The sequence below is a fragment of the Micromys minutus genome (assembly GCF_963924665.1).
Source record: "Micromys minutus genome assembly, chromosome: 2".
NCBI lineage: Eukaryota > Metazoa > Chordata > Mammalia > Rodentia > Muridae > Micromys > Micromys minutus.
The window spans coordinates 30,089,709-30,117,226 of NC_137971.1; the positions used below are offsets into that span (position 1 = coordinate 30,089,709).

The 27,518-nt window shown below is 43.5% G+C and overlaps 1 protein-coding gene across 2 annotated transcripts in view; it reads left to right on the forward strand.

The window, feature by feature from the left end:
- Positions 1 to 853: 853 nt before the first annotated feature.
- Positions 854 to 27,518, forward strand: part of ERMP1 (endoplasmic reticulum metallopeptidase 1) — a gene marked incomplete at its 5' end in the record, with an annotated part of 32,929 nt that continues 6,264 nt past the window's right edge. For both annotated transcript variants that reach the window (XM_080911997.1, XM_080911998.1), the window contains 11 exons: positions 854 to 1,173; positions 2,692 to 2,993; positions 8,377 to 8,504; positions 9,145 to 9,250; positions 13,966 to 14,112; positions 15,111 to 15,203; positions 17,619 to 17,831; positions 19,288 to 19,508; positions 22,860 to 23,034; positions 23,376 to 23,566; positions 26,947 to 27,099. In XM_080911997.1, coding sequence (XP_080768123.1) covers positions 854 to 1,173; positions 2,692 to 2,993; positions 8,377 to 8,504; positions 9,145 to 9,250; positions 13,966 to 14,112; positions 15,111 to 15,203; positions 17,619 to 17,831; positions 19,288 to 19,508; positions 22,860 to 23,034; positions 23,376 to 23,566; positions 26,947 to 27,099 — 2,049 coding nt within the window. The remainder of the gene's footprint in view (positions 1,174 to 2,691; positions 2,994 to 8,376; positions 8,505 to 9,144; positions 9,251 to 13,965; positions 14,113 to 15,110; positions 15,204 to 17,618; positions 17,832 to 19,287; positions 19,509 to 22,859; positions 23,035 to 23,375; positions 23,567 to 26,946; positions 27,100 to 27,518) is intronic.

Below are 27,518 nucleotides of genomic sequence, written 5' to 3' on the forward strand. Positions count from 1 at the left end.
AGGACTGAGGATTCCACTTTTTGCCTCCCCCCCTTTTTTTTTGAGCTCCATATGGCCTGTGAGTTGTTTCTGGGGTTTCTGGGGCTAGTATCCAATTATCAGTGACTGCATATTATGTCTGTTCTTTTGTGACTGGGTTACCTCACTCAGGATGATATTCTCTAGATGCATCAGTTTTCCTAGGAATTTCATAAAGTCATTATTTTAATAGCCGAGTAATTCTCCATTGTGTAAATATACCACAATTTTTGTATCCATTCATCTACTGAAGGACATCTGGGTTCTTTCCAGCTTCTGGCTATTATAAATAGGGCTGCAATGAACATTGTGGTGCATGTGTCCTTATTGTATATTGGAGCATCTCTGGGGTAAATGCCCAGAAGTGGAATAACTGGGTCTTCAGGTAGGACTATGTCCAATTTTCTGAAGAACCATGTGGCCATCGGTTTTAGTGCCAGGATTACAGCTTTGTTCGTGCAGTCCTGGTTGTGAAGTCTCACTTAGTATTTTGATAGCCAGAATCCTACTTTTCCTACTATTCATCAGCCCAGCTCAGGATAAATGCCTCGTGTATTCTGTTAAAGCAGCCTTGCACTTTTCTCTTGTTTGGAACTGCTCATTTCTAGGTTTATGGGTGTTTTCCCCTCTGATAGTCTGCTGGCACCAGGTTGGGTGCCAGCCTGTGCCACCGAAGATTTCAGACTCAGGCACCAGGGAACAGCTGGGCGGATCAGCCAATCAGAAGAAATTTGGCCCTCTGCAGTTTCCGTCCGCTCACTAGGAGGCGCTGCGGAGGCCCCGGTGGCCCTCGGACTGTCGCCGGCTGGGGCGGTTGGTGGTGGCAGCTACCGCCATGGAGTGGAGCTCGGAGTCAGCGGCCGTACGGCGGCACCGCGGCACAGCGGAACGTCGGGAGGGGCTGGCGGCCGCGTCGCACCCGCAGAGAGAGGCCTCAGCACAGGAGGATGCGAGGGGCGGCGGGAAGATGCGGGGGAGGACGGGGAGCGGCGGTGGGAGCCGGGGTGCAAAGAGCGCGCTGTCCGAGGCGCGCACGGCGCTGGCGCTCGCACTCTACCTGCTCGCTCTGCGGGCGCTGGTGCAGCTGTCTCTGGAGCGGCTGGTGCTGACCCGGACCTCGGGGCTCCAGGGCGAGTTCGACGCGCGCCAAGCCAGGTACGGCCGATTGGCCGGGCCGCGAGTCCTCTGCGGCCCCAGGCGAGTGAGCCCGGGGGTGGGGGAGCGCCGGGTCGGTGAGTCCCGCGCGGTTGAGTCCGGCGCCACCGAGCTCCGGGCGGGGGAGTCCCGTGCCGCGGTTTGCAGAGTCCCGGGGGCCTTGGTCGCACGTTGGCGGGAAGTGGGATGGTCCTCCGCGTCCTTTTGGGGTCTGAATTGCGGGTACCCGGGACTTGACAATCTCCCTCTTTCGCTTTCTCGGGGTGGCCAGCTCTCTTGAGTCTGCTTTATCATCATCCACTCTGTTCCTCCACAGATGATTGGTTGTTCAGTCATCCATTCTCCTCTTTTTCTAGAGCAACTTCCACTTTTTACTTTGCTTAGTTCTGTGCATTTAAAATGAGATGGAGAGTGAGGTTTTTGTGCCAGGCTGCATTACCAAGTCTTTGGGATGGTGTTGGAAAGGACTCATGTCGTGTGTGCTGCCTTTCTAAGCACCATAGCCCTCAAATCTGAAAGCTGTGGAGGGAGACTCCGAGTGCATCCACTCAGAATTATGCCTAATTTCTGAAGGTCGCAGATGGTCTGTGGCTCTTCTGTACTATGGATTCTACAGGGTTCAACATTTAAAAATTTTGTTTATTTGAGACAAGGTTTCTCTGTGTAGCCCTGGCTGGAACTCGCTCTGTAAACCAGGCTGGCCTCTAACACAAATCCTTCTGCCTCTGTCTCCCAGGTGCTGGGATTAAAGGCCTGCACCTCCACTGTTGGCCAAGGGTTCGACTTTTTAAAATTTTTTTAAGGACCACAGGTGTACTTGGAAGTAAGAATTGTTTGATACTGGAACTTGCATCTTAAATCAGATGAATCCTAAGTTAGTAGAAACTTTTCAACCACTGCTGTGTTTTAAAAGTTGCTTCTTTGGATGACTTTTCTTAAAGAGTTTTCACATGGCACCTTCAGTCTCCCTTCCTGTCCCACCCCTCCCCCACTGGAGTAGGGTTAGTTCTGGCCTTAAGTGAATGAAGTTAATAGGTTTGGTGTGTACTGCAAGAGGCTTGTGTTTATTCCTTTCAGGAATTTATCATGCCCACTTAGATCCATAACTACCGGTAGTAGTCAGGCGGGTCAAGCACCCTGCCTTCAGCAGTGATACCTACTGATTGGTACTGATTTGGTTTGGTGTCAAGGGAGAAAAGTTTGAAAGGATTAGTTCTTGGCACACAGTATAAAATGATGAAGCTTCCAGATCATTTTTTTTAAATGTCTTTTTTTTTTTTTTTAAAGCACCTTTAGTTCCAGATATCAAGAGTTGGAGGCAGGGGGCCTTAGTTCAAGGCCAGCCTGGGTCTGTATAGTGAGAGCCAGGGCAGCTAGAGATCATGTCTCAAGGTGGAAGGCACAGCGATTTTTCCCCTGTAACTTTGAGATAGAATGGTACAGTGGAAAGGTGCTCCAAGCTGTGCTGATGTGAAGTTTTTGGGCGTTTGTCATCAGCATCCTTTTGATTGTTTTCAGGGATTATCTGGAACACATAACGGCCATTGGCCCCAGGACTACAGGCAGCGCAGAAAATGAAATTCTGACGGTACAGTACCTTTTGGAGCAGATCAAGCTGATAGAAGCGCAAAGCAACAGCCTTCACAGCATCTCAGTAGATGTGCAACGGCCTACTGGCTCCTTTAGCATTGACTTCTTGGGGGGTTTTACAAGCTACTATGACAACATTACTAATGTCGTGGTCAAGCTGGAGCCTCGAGATGGAGCCAAGTATGCTGTACTGGCTAACTGTCACTTTGACTCAGTGGCAAATTCACCAGGTATGTACTTGTATTTAGTCATTTAACGTCACAAAGATACAGCCCAGAAAACTTAATTCACTTAGCCCTATGGAAGGACATTTTTCTTTGCCCAGCATCTTCTCATTGTGATAGAAGTTAAGCTAATTTATTCCAGTTTAGAGTCTGACAATTTCATACCCCTTTAAGTTTATCATCATTACTATTATTGTAATTATTAAATAGTGGCACACAAACCCCATGACAATACATGAGATATTTTGGTACACTGAAGTTTTTCCTTAGTTTTATCAATGTGTCTGTCCACTTTAAGTACTTACACACCTACAGGGGTGGTAGTAGCTTTGGGGGTACTGAGTAAAGATCCCTGTATTTAAGGGAAACATGGACTGGAGGACATTTGTAGTTTCTGTCCACTTGAAAAGCTAAAATTATGGTCCGCCGGAGGTGTGACATACTGGTAGAATACTAAACATCGTGCTCTGAATAGACACTGGTGAGATAGAAAAGTTGATGCTCAAGACAGTGTCTGACACAATACATATCTGTTAATTCAGTGTGAGTTTTAAAAATAAGATGTCTCAGAAACATGATTTGTAGAGTCCAGGTCTTGTCCTTGCAGTGAGTGGTACAGAAAAGTGCAGGCTGCGTGGTCAAGGGCAGTGGCCAGGAGAGCATCTGAAGGGCATATAGCCACACTTAAACCAAAAGAAGCACTAGTCTCGAAGAAAAGCACTACAGTCCACCATGGTAGCTAGCTGAGGGGTGGAGAGATGGGTTAGCCTGAAAGGTGGAGGTCAACTTCTCCCAGAATGTAGAGGCTCCGATGGAGTTGTGGACCATAGGGTTCTTTCTTGCTTAAAAAATAGGTATTTATTTCATATTTTGTCTGTGTGTGTGTCTGTGTGTATGCGTTTGAGCTTTGGACGCCAGAAGAGGATGTGAGATTCCTTGGTGCTGGTTTAGCTATCTGTGAACGGTTGTGGTTGTTGGGGGTTCCGGCATCCAAACTCTGATCCCCTCATGATGGAGCGACGAGCAGTCTTAACTGCTGAGTCAGCTCTCCAGCTCCAAGGATTGTTTTTTTTTATTTTGAGATGGTGATGTTTTTGTAAAGTATTATAGAGTAAAACAAAAATCACTATTGGAATAATATATGAAGCCTGCTCACTATATTAAATTATGAAATCTTTTATCATGTACATATTTTTTATAAGACAGACAGGGGTCCATCTAAACTACTGACATGCATTATCTCTAAAATTTCTTCTCTGTATGTTTACCTAAATAGTCACAAAATACAAAAACAACCCAGCTAAGGTAAGCAGCTAAGAATAGAAAGTAGCATTTTACAATGGCATCCTGAGATTATACTTAAGAAGACTCCTCTGACTGCTCACTACCAATAGACACAAAGCTGGGGTAGGTGCTGGGCCTCTGACCAGGAAGACAGTATCTGAGAATTGGGCCTTCTTTTGGCATATTGCTTAACTTAATCTACCTTGAATTTCCTAACTGTTAAATGGAAAAATAATTGCTAATATCCTAATAGTGTTACTCAAAGATTAAGTATGATTAAAACTTTAGGATAGCGTCTTTCAGAGTCTTCCTATGGTGGTGGTACTGTTGGTAACAATACTTCTGGATTGCCTGAATGTACGGCAGGCCCAATATCACCATGTAGAGTCACGTAAGATATAAACTAACCTTGACTTAAGGAAATGGTATTGTGATGAGACATTTCTTTGCATTTAGAATATATTTTGCTTATTCATACATTAGTATCCACACGTTCATTTAAAACAAGGCAGATGTACCTTAACTATGCCCAGGACACTAGACAAGGTCGCCTTGCGCTCACTATTAAGACACTATTATTCTGAAGAGGGTCACATAAATGGTGTGGTTGTTTAAGGGCATTATATTAGAAAGACTGGATATATAGGCATCAATCAAATGTTGAGTGTCTTGCCTTTCATAATTCTTATGTGGTACAGATCCTTGTAAGAGAAGATAGTAAAGAGAAGACGGGACAGGTCATTGCCATGTGTCCGCAGATGTATTCGTGATACCCAGGGGAAGATGAATCATTTCAAAGAGGCGGTTCAGCTCTCTGCCTTGGATATTGTCTTCATCAAAGAACAATACTTTTTTGAAAAGTGACAAACCAAAGGGAGAGAACTGGGTGGGCGTAGCTCAGTGGTAGAGCGATTGCTTAGCACGTACCAGCACCGAGGTCTGTCTTTAGTGCTGCAGAACAGACAAACCAACCCGGAGGAAAGCCCGAACCAAAGCAAGAAATTTCACAAACAAAAAAGGAGAAAGGACCTAGACTCTGTGTGGACAGCAAATTGTGGGAAATGGCAGGCATGGGAAGTCTAGTTGGGAAAGCTTACTGTCTGTAGGTGCTTCAGGGCTATGGTTGTCTTTAGAGAGATTAACCTTTGTCCTTCCTGGTAAACAGGGAACACCTGCATAGGTTTATGTTCTGTTTTTAGGCAAATGGGGGAGAGCACAGAGCTTTTTTGTATCTTCAGATTTTCTTTAACACCAGAGACCTTTGTAGTAAAAGTAACACATTTTGAATGGCAGCATTTTTTGCTGCTGGTTTTGTAGAGCCAGGGGTGTAGATTATATGTGGAGTCCACCAATGAAAAGAAGCTTTGGAGAGAATTTTTTAAGCCTGCCCCCTTTTTTAGAGACAGGCTCTCATGTAGCCCAAGCTAGACTTGAACTAGTCTCATAGTACTTTGTAGCTGAGGATGGCCTTAAATCTTCTGATCTGAATGTGCCATCATGTATGGTTTAAATGACTACAAAGATTTTAGTTTTTCTCATGTTGACCCTATGACTTTCTGCATGCTAAGCAAATGCTCTATTTCTAGTTTAGGAATACTTTTTACCTGAAAGGTTATAATACTCACACTGCTGGTGTGAAGGAAGTATCTATCAAAACTAAGCTAAGAGACGCTTTTCACTCACGCTCCAGATAGTTGTCACCGAACCCTCCTTGTGGATGAACTCACTACAGCGTGAGTATTTTTTGTGCACGCCATGCTGGGCATGGAACCCAGCACCTGCGCATGCTCTGCCCCTGAGCGGTGCTCCAGCCTCACCAGTGCTGAGACATCCTAAACTGTGCAGTCTAGGCTGGCCGGTGTCTTATGGCAGTCCCTCTGTAGCCCCTCAAGGGCTGGATCACAGGCCTGCATAGCTGTGCTTGTTTTCCTGTGTGTATTATTTTAAAGTTCTCAGCAGCATACCTGGACCCGGGAATTGATGCCAATTAGAAGTAATGTTAGCTACAGAAGGACCTCATTTATCTTCTCAGGTCTGCTGTGTGGTGCCGGGTCTTTGGTAAAAGAGACATCTGAGTTATTTTGGGGTGGTTTCACTTTCAGGGTGATCTAAATGGGAAGGGATGTCAGTTTGTCACTCAGCCTTCTTCCTGTCCTCTGACTGTCACTTTCTCGAAGGCTTTCTGGCCCTTTTCTGTTCTCTTCTAAGACACTGGTACTCTTAGAGTAGGGAGGATGAGTGGGAAGTGTAACTTGTTAATCAGCTGTATAAAGGTAAGTGTTAATTTCACTTCTTTGAATAAAGTGTTACTGTTTGCTTTTCATTTTGAACTAACAGTCTCAAATGGAAAATAGAATGTTTATTTCATGTGTTTTCTGAGAAGTGGCACACACTACCTACATCAGCTATACTCCCTGCTCTAACAGTGATCAGGTAACTGTTACTTTGTTTCACTTTCACTAATGACTAAAGTGCAATAATCACCAAGGCCAGTGTCACTATTATTGTTTCTTTTTGAGCAGAAGTGGAGTTTAGAATTCAACAGAGCCCTAAAGCAAGTGTTTTATTTTCCCTGGTTACAGAGCCTCCCCTAAGTTTTCAGAGAGAAGGAAGAAAGCTAATGGAGGATGTTTTCCAGGGGCCAGGAAATGCGTGTTGCCTTGTAAAATCTGTGCAAAAGCCTGTCATCAGTCTGCTTTCTAGATCTGGAAGCAATGACTGAAGTGACAGAAAGTTCACCCTACATCCTTCCTGCTCTTGAGCCCTCACTGAACACCACAGCACCCGGCTCACCACACCCTCCCGGAAGTGCTGCTGCCTGAGTTATGGTCGTGTTTCCTTACTCTACATGTCCTGGAGTCTTGTATTGTGAAAGGAATCAGAACAGAATTGTGTCCTGAACTCCAGGGTGCCCCCCATTGTCCACTCCTTTTCCACCTCGGCTCTCCTACTTGTCCTCTCCACCTGGTTCTTGGCTGCATGGCTTCCTGTGTAGTTGAGTCTCACTGGTGAAGGGTGAGGATGCCCTGGAATATGCTAACAATTTCATGAGATTGCCTCACTTAGAACATTTAGCAGTAACCTTTTATTGTCATCAGAGAGCCAGTCAGTCCCTTTAGCTACCTCTCATTGGTGCTTTTGAATCCAGCACTTGGGGTCCTGCAAGTCGGCCCAGTGCTTCAGGGTGCCTGCCACCAATGCTGCCTGCTTGCCTAAGTTGTCCACAAGACAGAAGGAGAGAACGAAGCCCTTCATACTGTCCTCTGACTTCTATATGTGCACTGTGGCAAGTGTGCTTCCCAACTCCCGGCACACAAGATAAACACGTAAAAATGTTACAGCAACAGATTTCATGAAAAACAATCAGAATACTAGAGTTCTTTTCAAAATCTTATTTTTTAAAAAGATTTATTTATTTACTATATGTAAGTACATGGTAACTGTCTTCAGACACACCAGAGGAGGGCATCAGATCTTATCACAGATGGTTGCTAGAATTTGAACTCAGAACCTCTGGAAGAGCAGTCAGTGCTCTTAACCACTGAGCCATTTCTCCAGCCTTCAAAATCTTTAATTAATATGACTTTCTGATGTAGAGGCTGGAGAATCTGACTGCTGTACTTCTCAGTGCTGGAACAAGGCACAGCTCACCCTTCTGTGTCTTACCGTGCAGGTGCCTTTGCACTTGATCCCTTTGGAGGACCCTTAAGGCCTGCAGTGTTACTCCCTCTGTAAATGTGAGGGGCTGCAGTGTTTATAATTTTGAAAGAACATGGTAGAAAAGAGGAAGCCAGAATACCAGAAGTACTCGGAGGATGGGATGGGGATAAATTCCAGTTGGCCTTGGGCTCCAATATGGCTAATTGATGCCACAGCCATGAGTGTGTACTGAACGCATGGTTCCACCGAGCACATCGTCGAGGAGACTTGGCAAGGGTCTTACAGGGCTTGTCTTTGTTGGGCATAGTTGCCACCCTGTGATCACAGAGCTATGCTTCTGGTCACACAGCTTTCATGATGCTCCTCCGAGGGGAAACTCCATCCCAAAGCAGAAACGAGAAAGTACTGAACCTCTGAGCAGTGCCTCTGTTTTTCTGACTCCAAGGTGCCAGTGACGATGCAGTTAGCTGTGCAGTGATGCTGGAAGTTCTCCGGGTCATGTCAGCGTCTTCAGAACCCCTGCAGCATGCTGTAGTGTTCCTCTTTAATGGCGCAGAGGAAAATGTCTTGCAAGTAAGGTTTTATTGCTTTAAGTATTTGGGCTGAATAGTGATGAGAGTAATAATGATTGGTAACAATGTGTTTTATTGGTAATATGAATAGGATCATTAAAAATAGTGTGCAAAATAAATACTGTACCTCGCAGTGGTTTAAAAACACCCATGCATGTAGTGTGCTCAGTGTGTTAGAAACTCAGTTGAAACTGTTCATCCTGCTAGGATCTGATTCTTTTGTTCTCACTCTAGTCTTTGAAGAAGGGTCTTGGCTGTGTCTCCTAGGCTGGCCTGGCACGTGTGATCCTCCTGACTCAGCTCTCTGAGTGTTACTGTAACCAGAAAATTCCTCTGTCCTGACCTTTTTTGATCAGATCAAAGAGATCAGAGAGATAAGGAAGGTGCACAACACTAATGCTCAACCATGTGGACTATGGATTCTCTCTCCTGTCTTTTCTTCTTAAGCTTTGTGTATTCTCACAGTGACTTTCTGCTTGGCAAACTGGACACCATTTTGTACAGGAAGAGACCGTTAGAGTCTGTGTGTGAGAAATGGTTATTCTGCTCTCCTAGTCCCTCTTTTCAGACAGCCATTCTGCGTGCAAACAAGTAAAATAAGAGCACAGTCTGACCTACATTTGTTTCCTTTCCTCATCAAGGCAAGCCATGGTTTTATAACTCAGCATCCCTGGGCCAGTTTGATCCGAGCATTTATCAATCTGGAGGCTGCGGGTGTCGGAGGGAAAGAACTTGTGTTCCAAACAGGTATGTGATGCTGTGCGTTGAACAGGTTCAGTCCCACAGTGGAAAGTGTGTGCAAACACTGTGTGCAATCTCTTCAATGGACAATCTCTTAAATGAGATTGATTTTTTAAAAAGATTTATTTATTTTATTTATATGAATACACTGTTGCTGTCTTCAGACACCAGAAGAGGGCATTGGATCCCATCACAGATGGTTGTGAGCCACCATGTGGTTGCTGGGACTCGAACTCAGGACCTCTGGAAGAGCAGTCAATGCTCTTAACCACTGAGCCATCTCTCCAGCCCTGTGAGGTTGGTTTTTAAGGCAAGAATGTGTATGGTAATGTGTAAGTTGGTATGGGTGTACATGTATGTGTGTGTGCATATGTATCTGTGCTGTGTGCTTGTGTGTGTGTGTGTGTGTGTGTGTGTGCTTACAGTAGCCAGAGGTGTCATCATCAGGTGTCTTCCTCATTTACATTCTACCTTTTTGAGACCGAGCCTCTTACTGGACCTGGAACTCATCCATTCAGCTAGTCTGGCTGGCTGTTGAGTTCCAGGCCCTTCCTGTGTGTGTCTTTATTTTTAAAAACAATGTGGACAGCATGTGACTCCTGTTTAGTACTTACCATAGGCAGTGTTACACTGAGTTACGTAGTTCTCAGGCGAGGTGGGCATACGCTGCTGTGCTTCCACTCTGGAAGAATAGCAGAGGCGAGAGCTTATCTTGCAAGGTTTTAGAGTTGCTGTGTGACTGACAGTGGATTGGAAGAGAATGACTCAGGCTCAGTCGGATCACAGTGACTGTACTGTAATATATGCTGGCTGGTTGGTTTATTTCTTTATTTTTTGATGTGACTCAAACTAGAATTATCTGGGAAGTGAGAACTTCAGTTGAAGAATTGCCTGGATTGGATTGGCTTGTGGACATGTCTGTGGGCATTTTCTTGATTAGTGATGGATATGGAAGGGCCCAGCCCACTGTAGATTGTACACTCCACAGGGAATCCTGAGTTTTGTAAGAAGGCTGAGCAAACCATGGTGAGCGGCCATCCCCCATGGCCTGTGCTTTTACATCCAGCCTCCAGAATCCTGGCTGTGCTTCTGTTGTGATGGGCTCTATACCCTGTAAGCCAAATGAGCCCATTTCTTTCCAAGTTCTTTTGGCTAGTGTTTCATCACCACAGCAGAGAAGCAAATAAGGACATAATACAATGGGAATATTATTAATTATTGATGATTAGGATATAAGGTTTTTAAAATGATAGAATTAAAATGAGGAATTTTACTTACAGTTTAAGGAATTTAATTTAATCATTGAATTATTTGAATGCCAAAAAAAAAATGCCCAGTAAGTATAATAGGCAGAGAGAGTTTTAATTTTAGGATTAGGCGTTCCTGCAGATAACAGGGTCTAACCGTTGAACGCCATGTACTGCCATCGGAGCAGAGTGGAGGGTGCACAGACTTGTTCAGCAGGGCCTGCTGAGGCCTGACTTGGAGGCCCACCTCTGTCCTGCCCCTGCCACACACAAAGCTCTGCTCAAAAGCTGCCTCTGTTGTTGTGTGAGTCAAGACAGTCTCATTTTGCATTCCTGGCTGCCCTTGAATCTGATCCCTCTGCCTCTACTTTTAGAGTGCTGGGGTTAGAGGCACGAACCTGCCTGACTTGCCAGGAGTCTTAGTGAGCAGCGTTTTGGGTGAGAGCGGCTGGAGGACGTGGGTAAGGAGAGAGAAACTCATTCTCTAACATTTGAAAGACATGATATTATTTAAGTTTTGAAATTACAGTCAGTACTAAGTGTTTTTTATAACCTAAATAGTATATTTCAATACTCTCTCAAACTTACTTTAAACTTTTAAAATGATCCGTATTTTATTTCAGTTACACCCTAAGAAATTCAGGGTTGCCAGTTTGGTGCTATAAGCTTTTAACCCCAGAATGTAGCAGACAGAGACAGGCAGATCTCTGAATTCTAGGTCAGCTAAGGCTACATAGGGACACCTTGACCAAACACACACACACACACACACACACACACACACACACACACAAATTAGAATTTAAATGTTCATTTGTGTCCAGATATATAATCATTTTGAAATTCCATGTTGCTGGAATTTTTTTTTTAAATCTAAATCCATATCCACATACATTTTGTAAGGACTTGGGTCTAATCACAGCCAGCAAAGGTGAATACTCGATAGATATTAACAGAGAGCTGCCTTGTGCTGAGACTTCATTTTAGGGTAGTGTTTGTGTGTATTTGTGTGTATGTTTGTGTGTGTGTGTGTGTGTGTGTGTGTGTGTGTTGGGGGAGAGTGGGTGAGGATGGTGGAGAGAGAGAGAAAGAGAGAGAGAGAAAGAGAGAGAGAGGAACTCAAGGTCACAAAGTGAGGTGCAGTAAGACTTTTCATCTCCAGTTTTTCTACTTCTTCTATCAGTGAGAAGCAGCTGGACTCTGCCATCTGTAGGAATAGGTAGCTCCTATCTCCTCTGGCCCCAGTTTCTTGAACTTCATGCAGGAGGAACACCTTCAACAGCCACCAAATCAGAAAGGGGACGCAGAGAACGCTAAGGAAGGACTTGAGTCTCACCGGCTGTGAAATCCCAGACTCCCTAGAGCAACAGCTGTCTTGAGGTGTACTGTAAACTTAAGTGCCTTCACCTTTAATTTATGCAGTGCCTGTCCTATCCTCTGCTACCTGGATATAATCCAGTCTCAGTGTTTAGTCCAAACGACTCCTCATGTTTTTCTCTGCATATTTAGTACAGTCTACATGGATAGTTTGCAGAGGTGAGAGCACACTTCCCTAATGGCGTCACCACCTATTGAGTGTCCCTTCACCCTTGTTGGCTCTGAATAGGCACTCCTCATCTAAATGTATGTGGCTTTAGATAAAAATATCTCCAGCAACATAGAATTTCAAAATGAGTATACAAATGAGCCAAGTTAGCACCAGTTACAGGTAGAAGGTGGGAGTTTGCTGGTGGGACTAGGCCAGGGTGGCTGCCGCAGTGTTGGGAGGAGCTTCAAGAGCTAGTGAGCTTCCCGCCATTGGGAAGCCAGTGCAGAGCCGCTCACTGCCTGCCTGCTCTGCAGATCTCTACTGTTACATAGTTCCTGTGTATTTGTTACTTTGATATTAAAACTCCTTCAGTGTATGTGCAATTTAAACATTTTGCTCGTTCTAAAACCTGCATATTTTAAGACTTACTCCCCTGGAAGGAACCCATAACAGACTTGCTGAGAACATCCTTATCTGAATTTTATACCATTCTTTGCCTCTAGTTTTGAGCTTATCTGTTGTTTAAGTATACCTGAGAGATTTTGGAGGTACTTTGTGATGTTCCAGTGTATGTCTTAGGATATGTCTCTCACATCTGATGCCACTGTCTATAGAAGACTAGCTTTCTTGTGGCTCTGTCTTCTAGAAAGTTCCTAGTGTTGATTCCATTTTTGACTAAGAGAACAAGCACTCCAGTCTGGCAGACTTAGACTCGTGTTTGAGACTGCATGCCCGATGGCCCTGCCCTCAGCATTCTTTCTGTGTGGTGAGACTTCTCTTCTCCCAGCCTCTTAGATAAAATGGTTTCTACTCTCCAGAATTCCATTGTCATTTGAGAGGGAAATGCTCATTTGGGGAGCTTTTGGTGGCTGGAATAATCATTCTTCTGTAACGTCAGAAAGAGTTCATCAGACCAGCACTATGGTGAGGTGCTTGATGGCATCACTTTTGAAGATGTTAACAAAATATAACCGTATAAAATTTAAACAGATTAAGCCATTAACAAATGTCCCATTTTGAAAAATTCAGGCTCTACCAAGTATGAGAAATCTAGTAAGTCAGAAGTTCATGGCCTTCCCACCACTCAGAACAAAACAGTGCTAATTTCCTCTATAATTTTTGGGATTTTAAAGTAATTTTTCTTATTTAAGTTTTTAAAATAATTCATTTACCTTTATTATATGTGCATGGTGTTTTGCCTGAATGTATATGAATGTGAGAGTGTCAGATCTTGGAGTTATAGGCAGTTGTAAACTGCTATGCCGGTGCTGGGATTTGAACTCAGGTCCCCTAGAAGAGTAGTAAGTGTCCTTAACCCTTGAGCCATCTTTCCAGCCCTGGGATTTTTTTTTCCAAAAACGTATATTGATACACATGAACACATATACATTATTTCCTTAAAAGTTGGATAATATTTTGTAACTGTTGCTTCCTTAGTATGTGTGTATGTATATATATATTTTTACATACACACATACACACACACACAAAATCCATGGCTCTTTAAGGAGTACTTTAAGTGTCCTGTAGTTTACCAATGTAAATGGTGAAATTCAGCGTGTTTTAGGTATTACCATATAGTTGTGCACTATTATCATAATCCTAGAGCATTTTAAGAAAAGGTTTGTTTATGTGTGTAAATGTGTGAATATGTGTGTGCAGGTGCCCAACAAGGTCTGAAGAAGTCATTGGACCCCTTGGAGCTAGAGTTAGAGGTGTCTGTGAGCCCCTGACATGGGAACTGAGCCCTGGTCCTGATAATTAAGCAGCAAAGCTCTAACCACTGGGCAACTCTGCATCTCCTAGAACATTCATCATCATTCCTAAAGCAATCCCTGTACTCACCAGTCAGCTGTCACTCACATTTCCCCAGTGCTAACCACATGTCATCTGTCGAACAGAGCTACCCGGTTAACCCTGTATTGTATTGTTTTGTTTTATTTCAGGCCCTGAAAACCCTTGGTTGGTCCAGGCTTACGTTTCAGCAGCTAAACATCCCTTTGCTTCAGTGGTGGCTCAGGAGGTTTTTCAGAGTGGAATCATTCCTTCAGATACTGATTTCCGAATCTATAGGGATTTTGGGAACATTCCAGGTATTTTGTCTTTGGTCACAGGGAGTTGTATCAAAAACAAACTTTACTTCTTGAAAGTTGTAATAGCTTCTGAGAGGACATTATATGTAAGATATTTATCTTCTGACTCACTGTCTTAGTTAGGGTTTTACTTCTGTGAACAGACACCATGACCAAGGTAACTCTTCTAAGAACAACATTTAATTAGGGCTGGATTATAGGTTCAGAGGTTCAGTTCATTATTATCAAGGTGGGCACATAGCAGCGTCAAGGCAGGTGTGGTACAGGAAGAGCTGAAAGTTTTACTTGCCACTGGGAGAAGACTGGCTCCTCCCTCAGGCAACTAGAACAAGCCCATACCCAGAGTGACACACTTCCTCCAACAAGGCCACACCTCCTAATAGTGCCACTCCCTGGGCCAAGCATGTGCAAACCACCACACTTACAAAGGTAGAGTTCTTGATGCTCTCTTTTCAAAGCCCATGGTAATTTAGATGCTTGCCTCCTCTACCGTGTGGCTGTGCACCACTGTGGGTGAAGGGAGACCTGGTTCGCACTTCATTCTCCAAAGGTGCCAGGGATCCCCAGGGCTTTGACTCCTGTGCTGCAGTCTTGCTTTCCCAACTCCTTTGATGATTTTTACAGTTTATTTGAAATTTAAATTTGGTTCTTAAGTGCCCAAATTCCACTTTCAATGACACAAAGTTTTAGTGTCTGACTAAAAACTTAAAATGCTTTCTTAATGACTGTGCTTTAAATTGTTGACCATAGGTATAGATTTTTTAAAATTTAATTTATTTATTCACTTTGTATTTCAATATCAGCTCTTCCTCCTCCCAGTCCCTTGGTTCTAGATTTTGTAAGAACAGAAAAGGTTTTATGTAATTCATGAATATGACAGACATCAGCCAACCTCTTGTTTTGATATTTTGTCTTTTAGAATTTAATATGTCAAACAGACAGGCCTAACACAAGTCTGGTCTGTAAAGTAAGATGACTCTTTCCATTGTCTGTCTTAGGAATAGACTTGGCTTTTATTGAAAATGGATACATCTATCACACCAAGTATGACACAGCGGACAGAATTCTCATAGATTCCATTCAGAGAGCAGGTTGGTATTTACAGGTTCACCTTTTGATAGACAGTTATGAACTATTAAGGATGATCTATAATGTAGGTACTATAGTCTGTGTGGGAGAGAGAGCGTATGTGGCTGAATGAATTACAGACTTGGGGTTGGAAAGATGAGGGAGGGCTTCGGTTTTAGCCTTTGATGTCTGACTTAGCAATTAAAAACTTAGAAATAGTCACTGTGAGTACTTACAAAGGAGTGACTCAGGGCTGTGGTAGATTTGGATTCACTGAGATTTTGGAAGGGGTGGCCCCAGGCTGCAGTAGGACTGCTGAACAGTAAAGAACACGGACAATGAATGCTCTGAGTGTAGTAGCATCAAGACCTGGGTTTGTGCACCAGATGAAAGTGGAGAAGTACATACATCCCTTGGTAGGTGGGGGGACAAATGAGGCTCTTACACAGCACAAAGTATTATAATGCTTCCCAGAGGTCTAGAGGCATTAGGGGAGGCACATCTGAGGCTTAGAGAGTTCCTAGGGACTTGGGCTATGGAGAGAGATGACCTTTTAAGTAAAAGCATAGCACAGAGCAGGAGGGACCGGGGAGGAGCGGATGGGTGGTGTGCTGTGCTGTCTAACTAGAATGGAGGCAGTATTTTCAGAAATAGACGGGGTAAAGGTGAAATATGGGGGAAGGAAACTTGATGGCTTCAAAAATTATCAAGGATTTGAAGGTAGAGGGCTTGCCTAATGTGTGCAAGGGCCTGGAGTCCATCCCTAGCGTTGAGAAATGGTCGAGTAGATTAGCTCAGCAGATAAGGCTCTTGCTGCCAAACCTAGCAACCTGAGTTTGATCCCTGGGACCCAAGTGCTGAAAGGAGAGAACCAACTCCAGAAAGTTGTCTTCTGACCTCTGCATATGTGCCGTGGTGTGCAGCACCCTTAGAAAGTAAAAATGCAATACGCAGTGTGTAATCACGAAAGAACCTAAAGGAATAAGGAATCCTTGAAGGCTTCGTTAAGTGAAGTCACTAATGAACTCAATAAGGTGGTTTTAAATGTTATGGTCTGGCAATGTGGTGTAAAGTAGAGACAGAGGAGTGAGTTACTGAGGGTTGTTTATGTGGACAAAGACAGACTGCTGCTAACAAAAGGATTGCTGGGAAATAGGTACATTTTCAATATTTGGAGTATCTCTCATCTAGTGTGTGTGTTTCTTCTCTTTGGGGACATGGTTATGGGCTACAGGGCCTCACTACTTGTCGGCTCCCTGCCTCTGCTCTCAGATGCTGGGGTTACAGGCCTGTACCCCCACACCTGCCTCATCGTAAAAACATTTTTTTTCTTCTGATGTAGGATTTCACTCTGTAGTTCAGATGGCCTTGATGTTGCAAACTTTCTGCCACCTTCCTAACCGCCTTTCATCATTATTTGTTCTGGTTTGTTATCCTGATGGGGATCAAACCCTGGCCATGTGTATGGGTTCCAGGAAAGCACTGTATCACTTGGCCAGAGCCAACTCTCCAGCTAGTTGTAGGAAAAATTGTTTTTGTTTTATTTTTAAGACAAGGTCTTTATAGCTCAGGCCAGCTTTGGACCTGCTGTGTAGCGTAGGCTAGCCTTGGATTCATGATCCTCATGCCTTTGCCTCTCCATCTTAATATTTGTTTTAAAGATTAAATTATTTTTATGTGCATTGATGTTTGCCTGTGTGCATGTCTGTGAGTGCCAGATCCTTTGGAACTGGAGTTACAGACAGTTGTGAGCTGCCCTGTGGATGCTTGGAATTGAACCCAAGTCCTCAAGGACAGCAGCCAGTGCTCTTAACCACTGAGCCATCTCCCTAACCCCCCTAATAATTCTTTAAAAAAAAAGATTTATTTATTTATTATATGTAAGTACACTGTAGCTATCTTCAGACACACCAGAAGAGGGCATTGGATCCCATTACAGATGGTTGTGAGCCACCATGTGGTTGCTGGGAATTGAACTCAGGACCTCTGGAAGAGCAGTCAGTGCTCCTAACCACTGAGCCATCTCTCAACCCTCTCATCCCCCCAATAATTCTTATCATGCTTTAACAACTTCATGAGAGGCTTTTTTTTCTTGTTTTACCACTGAATTTCTGGTCTTAGTGTCTGACATGGTTATAATGTATCCATGGGTAAGGCTTGAGATGGTGCTTTGGGGTTGTGCATTTGGTCTTAGGGAATAGCAGTTTTAAGGGCCAAGGCTGAGCTAAGTGGGGAGGAAGGAGAGCAACAGCAGGGACCTTATCTGGGAAATCTGGCAAGAAAGGGGAGAGCAGTGGAAGGTGGGAAGAGCGTCGGCTCATGTTCCTCCCGGGTACTTCAGTGTCATGGAGCACCTGACCTGCTTCTGCCTCATGGGGGTATCTGTGGAGGTCACAGTGGAGTAGCTTACTAGACTTTGTTATTTTTCTTAACAAAAGGTGACAACATTTTAGCAGTTCTTAAGTACCTGGCTACATCTGACATGCTGGCTTCCTCGTCTGAGTACCAGCATGGAAGCATGGTCTTCTTCGACGTGCTTGGCCTGCTTGTCATCGCCTATCCTTCTCGTGTCGGCTCCATAGTCAACTACATGGTGGTTATGGCTGTTGTTCTGTACCTGGGAAAAAGACTGCTGCAGCCCAAACAAAGAAGTAAGTTTTTCCCTTTGAAGGGTGGGTTCTGGAATAGGGGTGGGACTTACTGAGTAGATGTTAGTCATTGTTTTTGTCTCCTCCAGGAAGTACAGTGTCTTAGGAGACTATTGCTTGATTTCCATGTTCAGAAGTTCCTAGATAGGTATTGAGTCGGTATGCTCGTTACCCTTCGGGTGGTGAAGATGACAGTTTTTATGCACTCACCCCGGAACTGGCAAAGGTGGCTGGATTGTCTGCCTTAGCCAAACTAATGGAAGGCAGGGCCGTGGAAGGCTAAGCCCTGTGCCCGTCACCCATTCAACAGCCGTGTTCATTCAGTCTCCTGTTGTGCTGTGAAATCAACAACAATACTGAAATGGAGCTTCAGTATTGGAAGATGTTTGCTTTTAAAAAAAAGCTGCTAGAATTGTTTCACTACTTAATAATAAATTTTAATTTCTTGAAAGTCAGTAATATTTTATACTATGATCAAGTCTATAACCTTTGTTAAAATTAAAATTTATACAACCAAAAGAAAAAATATATTTGTAGAGGTTGACTTTTTATTTTTTAACAAATATTGATTTTGTGTGTGTGGGTATGGGCACATGTTCATGTATAGAGGTCAGAGGTCAGCTTATGGGGATTGGCTCTCTCCTTCCACCATGTAGGTTCTGAGGATCAGACTAAGCTCATCAATTTGGCCTGCTGAGCTATCTTGCCGGTCCTATAGACTGACTGTTAGTGAAAAGCCTCATGAAGTCTTCTATGCTACAAACCAGTATCACACAGTCCTGAAATGGCTGTAGTTGCAACCTTTCTGTTTTCCTTCTGCCTAAATCATTTCTGCTTGAAATGTTTAAATTGTCATGTTATTATAATATAAGTATTTAGCAGCAATTGAAATAATTCTTTATCACCAGTTATTTTTCCCGTCATTATTTTCCAATGTTATTATCTTTAAAAACAGTTTACATTATTTATTCACCTACTTATTTCTGTGTGTGCGTGTGTGAAGTCAGTAGACAGTGTGGCTGTCCTCTGGGGTCTGGGGAGTAAACTTAGGCTGCCAGGCTTGGATGGCAAGTACTCTTGCCTGGTGGACCGTCTTGCCAGCCCTATGCCACTGTCTTTTAGCAAGACCGTATATGGAACTACGTCTTTTAAAATTCTTGCTACTATTTTGATAAATGAAGCATTTTAAAAGTAACGATTACTACCTCCTTCCTCAGTAAGGAGGGCATGTGAATTCCTGTGAGACATCCCTTTTAATTGTTAATATTCTTAGACTCTCAACGTGTTCCCTGAACATCATTCTTTATTCTTACCCCATTCTTCTGTTTGACCATTTTCTAAACTATGACACTTAAATATTTTCAGTTTTGTAGTAAACTTTGTTTACATATTTGCCCCTTTAGCTGGTTTTGTTCTAACTGGTTTTGTAATTGATTTGTTTTTGTTTTCTCTTCATTAGATGTTAATTACATGAGAGACTTCTTGTGCGGGCTTGGCATCACGTTCATTAGCTGGTTCACTAGCCTTGTCACAGTGCTCATTGTGGCAGTGTTCGTGTCCCTCATTGGACAGTCTCTCTCATGGTATAACTACTTTTACACTGCCGTTTGCCTGTATGGAACTGCAACAGTCGCCAAAATCATACTCATTCATACTCTTGCGAAAAGATTTTATTACGTGGTAAGTGGTCAATGTATTTGTTGTTTTCTGAAATTATTGTGTACGGTCTTTCAGAGCTATACAAAATTGTCCAGCCAGCTGTAGACACTGCTGCCACAGTTGTGTTGATTTCCTGGATTATTCTCACAAGTGATGTGCAGAATCCAAGTGAAGTTACAGAGCTGTATTCAGCCATGTTTAGAAGTGGTGGTGTCAGTGAGGCTTGCTTCAGTGGCTCTCTGCCTGTACTGCTGTTCTAGAGCAGTTTCCGTGCACCAGCAGATTAAAGTGTGACTAGTGCTCTCCTCTGGACCCTGCGGCTGACCATTGCTGACTTCTCTGCTGCACCCGTACCAGGCAATGCCTGACGTAACCTGAGTGGTCAACACTTCTCTCCTAAAAGAACAGTGCATGTAAAATCTCTTCAGTTTTTTTTCCTTTGCTTTTTATTTCATTTTTGATTCCCCCTTTCCTTCCTACCTTCTAATTCCTCCTATATACCTCTCCTTGCTCTCTTCAAATTCATAGCCTCTGTTGTCATTAACTGTTGTTAAACATGTATATGTATATGTTCATAAATATCGCCTTTAGTCTATATAACATTATTCATACGTCTGCTTAGAGCTGACCATCTGGTGTTGGATAACCGATTGTGCTCTTTCTGCAGAAAGCGTATGTTTCTCCCACCCTCGGCATTCCTTAGTTGCCTATAATTCTTTGTGCAGGGCTGAGGCCTTGCGATCTTTCCTCTGCCTACTCCACCATGGTGGGGAGCCTTTATGGATGTAGCTTCTGACACTATTAGAAGACAGAGTGTCATAGCAAACTTCTTTATCTTCCTGCTCTTTGTGTCTGTCCCCTTTTGAAATGTTCCCTGGGCCTTAGGCTCCAGAGTTGTTTGTAGATGTATTCATTGGGACTAGGATCCAGAGTTTCTATTTGGTTTGGCTGTGGTTTTTCTATAATGGTCTCCGTCTGTTGCAAAGTTTCCTTGCTGCAGGGTAAGGACTACAGTTTTATGTGGGTAAGGACAAATATTTAGTGTGTTGTTAAGGGTTATCCTAGTTTGGTAAAGTGGTGGTTGTAGCTTCTCCAAGATCCATGACATAATAAGCCCCGGATAGTTAGTAGTTTCCCGTACCAGACATTGTTTCCCTCTTGTTGAGTGGGTCGTAAGTCCAGTTAGAGAGTTGGTTACCAAGATATGTGAGCCACTACTGTACCCTTAGGGTTTTCTTGCCATGCTGGTCACTGGTTCATAGGCATCATAGCTGGGTAGGTAGGACTACTGGTTGCTTCCCCACTTTGGAATCTTGCATGCTACAGTCTAGTACTATGAGAGCTAGTTCAGCTTACAAGCATGAGGCTTGTGTCTGCATGGTGTCTTCAGCAACAGGGACTTGTACCTGAGTGGGGCCGCTAAGGGCAATTAACAATAGCCTTTAATGGTGTGGGAGGGGGAAGGGCATCAGTGACCATTTGTTTCCTTTGCAGAGATGCCTAGCCATGAACTTCCTTGTGTGGATTGTTACTGTTTCATTCTTGATGGATGCAGGCCTAGTACAGTCAAGGGGAGAGAGCGCCTTACTGTTTCCACACCAGGGCTCTCACAGACTGTGACTTGCTTATTAGAGCTACACTGGCTGGCTGAGTCCCAAGGATCTGCCTTTTCTGCCGACCCAAGCTGGGATTAGAAGCAAGTATTGATGTACCCAGCTCATTTGTGTGGGCTCTGCATATACAGTACTTTACTATAGTCTAAGGTTCCCCCACCCCTTTATTTGTATTTTGCTTTTACTTTTGAGACAGGGTTTCACTAAGTTTCCTCAGGCTGGCCCTGAACTTACCCTGTATGCCAAATGGATCTTGACCATGTGTTCCTTCTGCTTCCTGAGATTGCAGGGGCGCACCGCCAGCAGCCTGTCTTACATCTCAGCACCCAGTTGGCTGAATGCCCCATGAGGATGTGGCCTCTTCCCCTGAGTGCAGCTTTATTTGTAAGGTGTAAGGACTGCTGTGCTTCTCCGCCATTGTGCAGTGATGAGCAGTCAAGTAGCTGAAGAGTTCTGGGAGAATGCAGGGCCTGCATGAGTGAGCCCCTGTTTATGGAGATGATGACAAGACCCACTTGGGCCACACTCAAAGGAAAAGTCCAGTGTGGTAAAGATGAGATGAGAGAAACCTTAGCAAGCAAAAAGTGGGTCAGGATGAAATTTGAGACTGGAAGTTGGCCCTAAAAATCAGGCCACCATTAACCTTTTGTCAGCAGGTCAGAGTTGAATCGTCTTATGATTTAATAAGGAAATGGCAACTCTGTCGGAAAAGACAGGGTAAGGAAGGCGCAGTAGAGGTGTGGATGAAAACAGACTTGAGGATGCTGTTTCATTGGTTCAGCTTTGGCACTCACTGTGACGCTGTCCACTCACCTCAGCGTCCTCACTAAGCTCTTTGAGTGCATTCAGTTTCAGATTGAATTACTGTTACTATTATGATTTTGAATTTTTTGAGACAGTGTCAGAGACCTATGTTCCCAAGGTTGGGTAAGAATCTTGCACTGTATACAGACTTCAAACTTCGGTTGTTCTACCTCAGCCTCAGAAGGAATGTGATTACAAAATACACCACCTTAGAAAGCCTTCAGATTCTGAGAATTATTTCCCTTTTTAAGACTATGCCTTTAATAGTGGATTGACCATCTAAGTATTTAACCAGTCAAACCTGTTTGCCAGTGAACTTTAAAGTAGGATCTCTAAAGACAAGGCTTTCTGGGGAAGTGGAGATGAGAATGAAAGGAAAGAATCCCAAACACAGCCATTCCCTCTTTGGTGTGTGCACTGCAGTTACGACTGTGAGGCATGCACATGTAACATGTTTAAGGTTCCTTGGAGCTTTATTCTGAGATAGTGTAAGGTGCCCTTGGGCTTCACATCTTTAAAGGAACCTCAAATTTTGTAAGGAAGTGTCAGGAATAGAGAAAGGTGGCACAGCAGCAGAGGTGAAGAGCAGCAGGAAAGAGGAAAATCAAGATACATGTCCCCCGTGGTCGCTGTGATGGTGTGGTTTGATATGCAGCTCTGAGATGCTGCGGCAGCTGGTGATGTCCTTCACAGAGCAGTGCCCTAGACAGCTTCACAGTGTTTGGAAGCTGCGCTAGCAGAACATGGGGTGGGTGTTTTCCCAGGTCTTATGACGGACAGAGCAGAACTGCTTCTGTTTCCCTGTGCTGACTTGCCCCATCCTGTGCAGCAGTTGGGTATCATCAGTGTGAAGGGGTGACCCTGCCGAACATAAGGCGCACTGGTCTGGAGATAGAACTTGCAACAAGATCCTTATGAATGACAGTGACTGAGACTGTATTTCTCTTTCTTTCAGAATGCCAGTGACCTGTATCTGGGAGAACTGTTCTTCGACACCTCACTGTTTGTGCATTGTGGTTTTCTTGTTACTTTAACGTATCAAGGGTTTTGCTCTGCATTCATCAGTGCTGTCTGGGTAGCTTTTCCATTGCTCACAAAGCTTTGTGTGTACAAGGACTTCAAGAAGCACGGTAGGGTAATTTTGGTTTTGATAAAAACGGGGACTATGTTAAAAATGCAGGGCCAAATTATCTTTCCAAAAGATTTGTTTTATTTTTTTATGCCATGCAAGTATCTTCTACTGTATACTCCATCCTAGTCTCACGTTTCTGAACATGTGCTATCATATTGCTTTAATATTGTTTGTGTTTATCCTCCCTGATGAAACTGTCTGACTGCACTAGGTCACATGAACCAAAGGGACTAGAGTCCCCTCTGACCCAGTGTCTGTCTAGTTCCGAAGCAGGCGAACACTGACCAGCCCCGCCCTGAGTCCCAGAGCTCCACAGGCTTCTCTTCTCTTTTCTCCTAGGTGCCCAGGGAAGATTTATTGCTCTTTACTTTGTGGGGATGTTTATCCCGTACCTTTATGGACTGTACCTCATCTGGGCTGTATTTGAAATGTTTACTCCTATCCTGGGAAGAAGCGGCTCAGAAATCCCTCCCGATGTTGTGCTCGCCTCCATCTTGGCTCTCTGTGTGATGATTCTCTCCTCCTATTTTGTAAGGAAAAACGGACTTTTTATTTTTATATATGTGATGACTTAGCTGTATTGGATTCTGTGAAATGATGTTGCTCATACTTTATTAAGAAAATTTAAACAAAAGGATGGGTCACTGTTTGTGCGTAGTCAGTTTAATTATGCCAAAATGTAGGATGATGTGGTGACGGACGCTCTTAATCCCAGCACTCAGGAGCTAGAGACAAGGTTGGCTTCAAGCACAAAAACTTGAAGAGAATATTCTACATTCAAACCATGATAGATAGGTTTGCTGTTGTGAGGATGAAGGGAAATTAGAGGCCTGGGTTCGGTGACACTTAACTAATCTTAGCACTTGGGAGGCTGGGGCAGAAAGATCACGAGTTTGAAGCCAACCTTGATTACATATTGTGATGCTGTCCCCAAAAGCAAATAACATAGCCCTGGAGGAGAGAGTAGAGTTTGTCTTCTGTAGATGGGAGTCCAAATAGCTGTATTGTGAATTAGGTTTTCATTAAAGCAGTGGTTCTCAACCTTACTAATGCTGTGACCCTTTAATACAGTTCCTCATGTGGTGACCAACCATAAAATATTGTTGCTGTTTCACAACTAAAATTTTGCTAGTTACCAATTGTAATGGAAATACCTGATATGTGTCCCTGCGAAAGAGTCTTTTGACCTTCAAAGGGGTCAAGAACCATAATTTGAGAACTTCTGTACAAGTGATTGAAACTTTTGGTGCCTACAAAGGTGTAGGATATTTGAATTCTGTTCCATTGATCATGTGGAAGGGAGAATGATGAACACGTGAAACTAGAGATTAGGAAAGCCCCTAAGGCATGGCTGTCCTCAAAGCCATGAGATCAAAGTGTATTATTACAGAGCACATCTTACCTGGAAGGCTTTGGAAAGTACACCTCCTGGAATATTAATAAATTACAGTTGGGTGTGTTGGTAGTGTGTGCCTGTAATGACAGTACTTCTGAGCCTTAGGCCAGGCTGGCGTAGACAGGTTAGGTTAGGTTGAGACACAGCTATATAGTGGGAACCTGTCTCAAACAACCCTTCTACCTCTAGAACTAAAGTCCTTATTTCCTTTTTGTTATTATGTGAAATGGTACTGTTACTCTGAGATGTTGTAAGTTATTGTTCTCTTGGTTTTCTTATTTATGTTACAGGTTAAAGACAGCTGCTTCTTGATTGAGTTGTTCTATGGGAAATAGAGCACTGAGCCAGAATCTTTATCTCAGAACACTTCTTGTAGTCACTGAGGCTTTGTTAAGTGTTTTAGAAAGGTTAACATTGTTGTTAAGTGAGAAGCTATCACACTTTCTGGAGTGATTCTTTGTTGGTTACCATGGCTATACTGACTGGCTGAGAGCTGAAATAGGCCCGATAACAGGCATGGGATTGGAAGACTGAGCAAGAAACAGCCATACTGCAATCCTTTTTATGTGCCTTTAAAAAGTGTGTGGGTACACGTGCACTCTGAGGGCACCGGCTGGCATCAGGTACCTTCCCTACCATGCCCTGCCCTATTTAGAGTACCTGTCACTGAACCAGGCTAGCCAACCTGAGAGCTCCTAGGATCTGCCTGTCTCCATCCCCCACAATGCTGAGGGCTTGAACATCATTCTTGGCTTTTTCCATGGGTGGGGATTTAAACTGAAGTCCTCATGTGCACAGCAAGTGCTTGTACATATGGAGCCATCTTCCCAGTTACACTCCTCATTAGGTTTGGTGTTTTGAGACAAGGTCTCACATGACACAGGCTAGCCTTAAACATTCTGAAGAGGACCTTGAACTCCTGATCTTCTGGCCTTTACTTACTAAGTGCTGGGATTACAGGGTTGGGCTATCTGCTTAGCTTCTTCATTTGATTCTGTACTCACTCAAGATCTTAAAAATGATGAAAGATACAGTTAAGACACAGTATACCTGTAAAGGAGCCCAGCTGTAGACCCAAGCACACTGTCACTTTATGGCCACTCCTTCAGCTTTGTCTGTGAGCCCATCCATTTATAACTTCCCAGAAGGTGAGCCTTGACGTTTGGAGAAGAGGGAACTTCAGTATGAAATGGTAGTTTAAAGCTGGCTTTTTAGGACAGCTTTGGCAGTAGCTAGCTTGGGTGTGTCAGAACTACATTATAGCAAGGATTTATTTATTTTCAAATGATATATTTATAATTTAATATATATTACTAAAATATATTAATTTTCCTCTATTTCCTTTCCTTCAACTCTATCATACAGCTGCTGTATGTCCAAATTTACCAGGATGTCATTAGAGGAAGCTCATTACTTGGTGGGAGATTTGACACATTTTGAGCATTGTGACCACTAGAGGAACAGACAGGGTCACGAGTTGTTTTGCTGTCTCACCACCTTAAACCTTGGGTGTTTATTTCCTAACATAGTATATAAGATCTTTCATCCAAGAATTGTTCTGCTTGGTTGAAATTGCTCAGGAAAGGATACTGTAACATTATATAAGAGAAGACTTAACTTTGCATAGACTTTGATATTTACTTAGATTTTAAAATTTTCCTCTCATTGAAAATATTTTCATATTCATGTTCTTCATGAGCTTAGGGGTAAGCAAGAAGATGAAGAGACAGAAGTAGGAGCCAGTTTCAGATAGCGTCTCAGAACTGAGGGCGCTGTGAATGCGTTGTGCGTGTACTTGTCTTTCAGTTTGCTGATTTAGTTACAATTTAAAAAAGCTAAGCATATTTCATGGTCTTTGCTGGATGCAAACCTTGCAACTGAGCCATTTGTGTTTACTGTTCCAAGCTCAGACTCATTGTTCAGTGTTCGCAGTGATTAACCTGAAAGGACAGTATTGTTTCACAGTATAGTTTTCCTTAATGCAACTTCTAGAGGCCCATCAAGACCAGTCTGTATACCTCCAGCTCTTATTAGCATGTTTCAGAACATTAGAGGTGGAGTCAAAACACATGCTTAGGCATAAAAACTTACCTTTGAGAGTTTGGCAGCGTTAATGCCATGCTCGGATTCAGTTCCATGGTGTCTGCTGTGCAGGGCTGCCGTTGCTGGCCTCTGGGTGCATGGGGCAGTGGCTTGGCTGCTAATAGGTTCTGGTCCTTTTCCTCTGATGTTTGAATACAGTTTGAATACTGTCTTTTGTTTCCAGTCTCCCTTTGCTTTCTGGCCCACTGTCAGGAATTGCTGTCCTGGCCCCTTGAAGTCATTTTCTAGGCTCTCACTGAGGATGGACACACCTGGAGAGTTGCCATTTTGTTTACTGGGTTTCACTGTATATTACATAGGTTCCTAGTTTTTCTTTATTGTGTTCTAGACAGTAACTACTAAAAAATATCATGTGAAACACCTCTCTACCAATGTTATGAATTTGTAATTTGCTTCTGTGCTTGTGTTTAGATTACCTTCATCTACCTTGTGAACAGCACAAAGAAAACCATTCTGACTCTAATACTGGTGTGTGCAGTCACGTTCCTCCTTGTCTGCAGTGGAGCCTTTTTCCCATACAGCTCTAATCCCGAGAGTCCAAAGCCAAAGAGAGTGTTTCTTCAGGTAAGGGAGGTTCTTCAGAAGCAGCGAGAACCAGGTGATAAGATTTGCCTTGTGGGTTTTGAGCTTCACCAGTGAGTAGAAAAACTGACTTCTGTTGTTGATTGACATAATTTAGTTGGTTTAGATTTCACTGTGTATAGAGTTGCAAGGAACACTGACCATCACGGGGCATTCTTATTATACCTGGACACACTTTCTATATTATATGTGTGTATATGAAACATGCATGTGTATAATCTGGAAGCCATGAACATTTAAAACTACAGATCGCACAAATATCTGTCGGCTGATGAAAAGTCAGCCTCAGTGCCCTGGAGCTGGAGTTAAGGTTGTATGAGCCATCTGATGTGGGTGCTGGGGACTGACCCAGAGTCTTCTGGAGGAGCGACAGTGCATGTTCTTAACCACTAAAACATTTC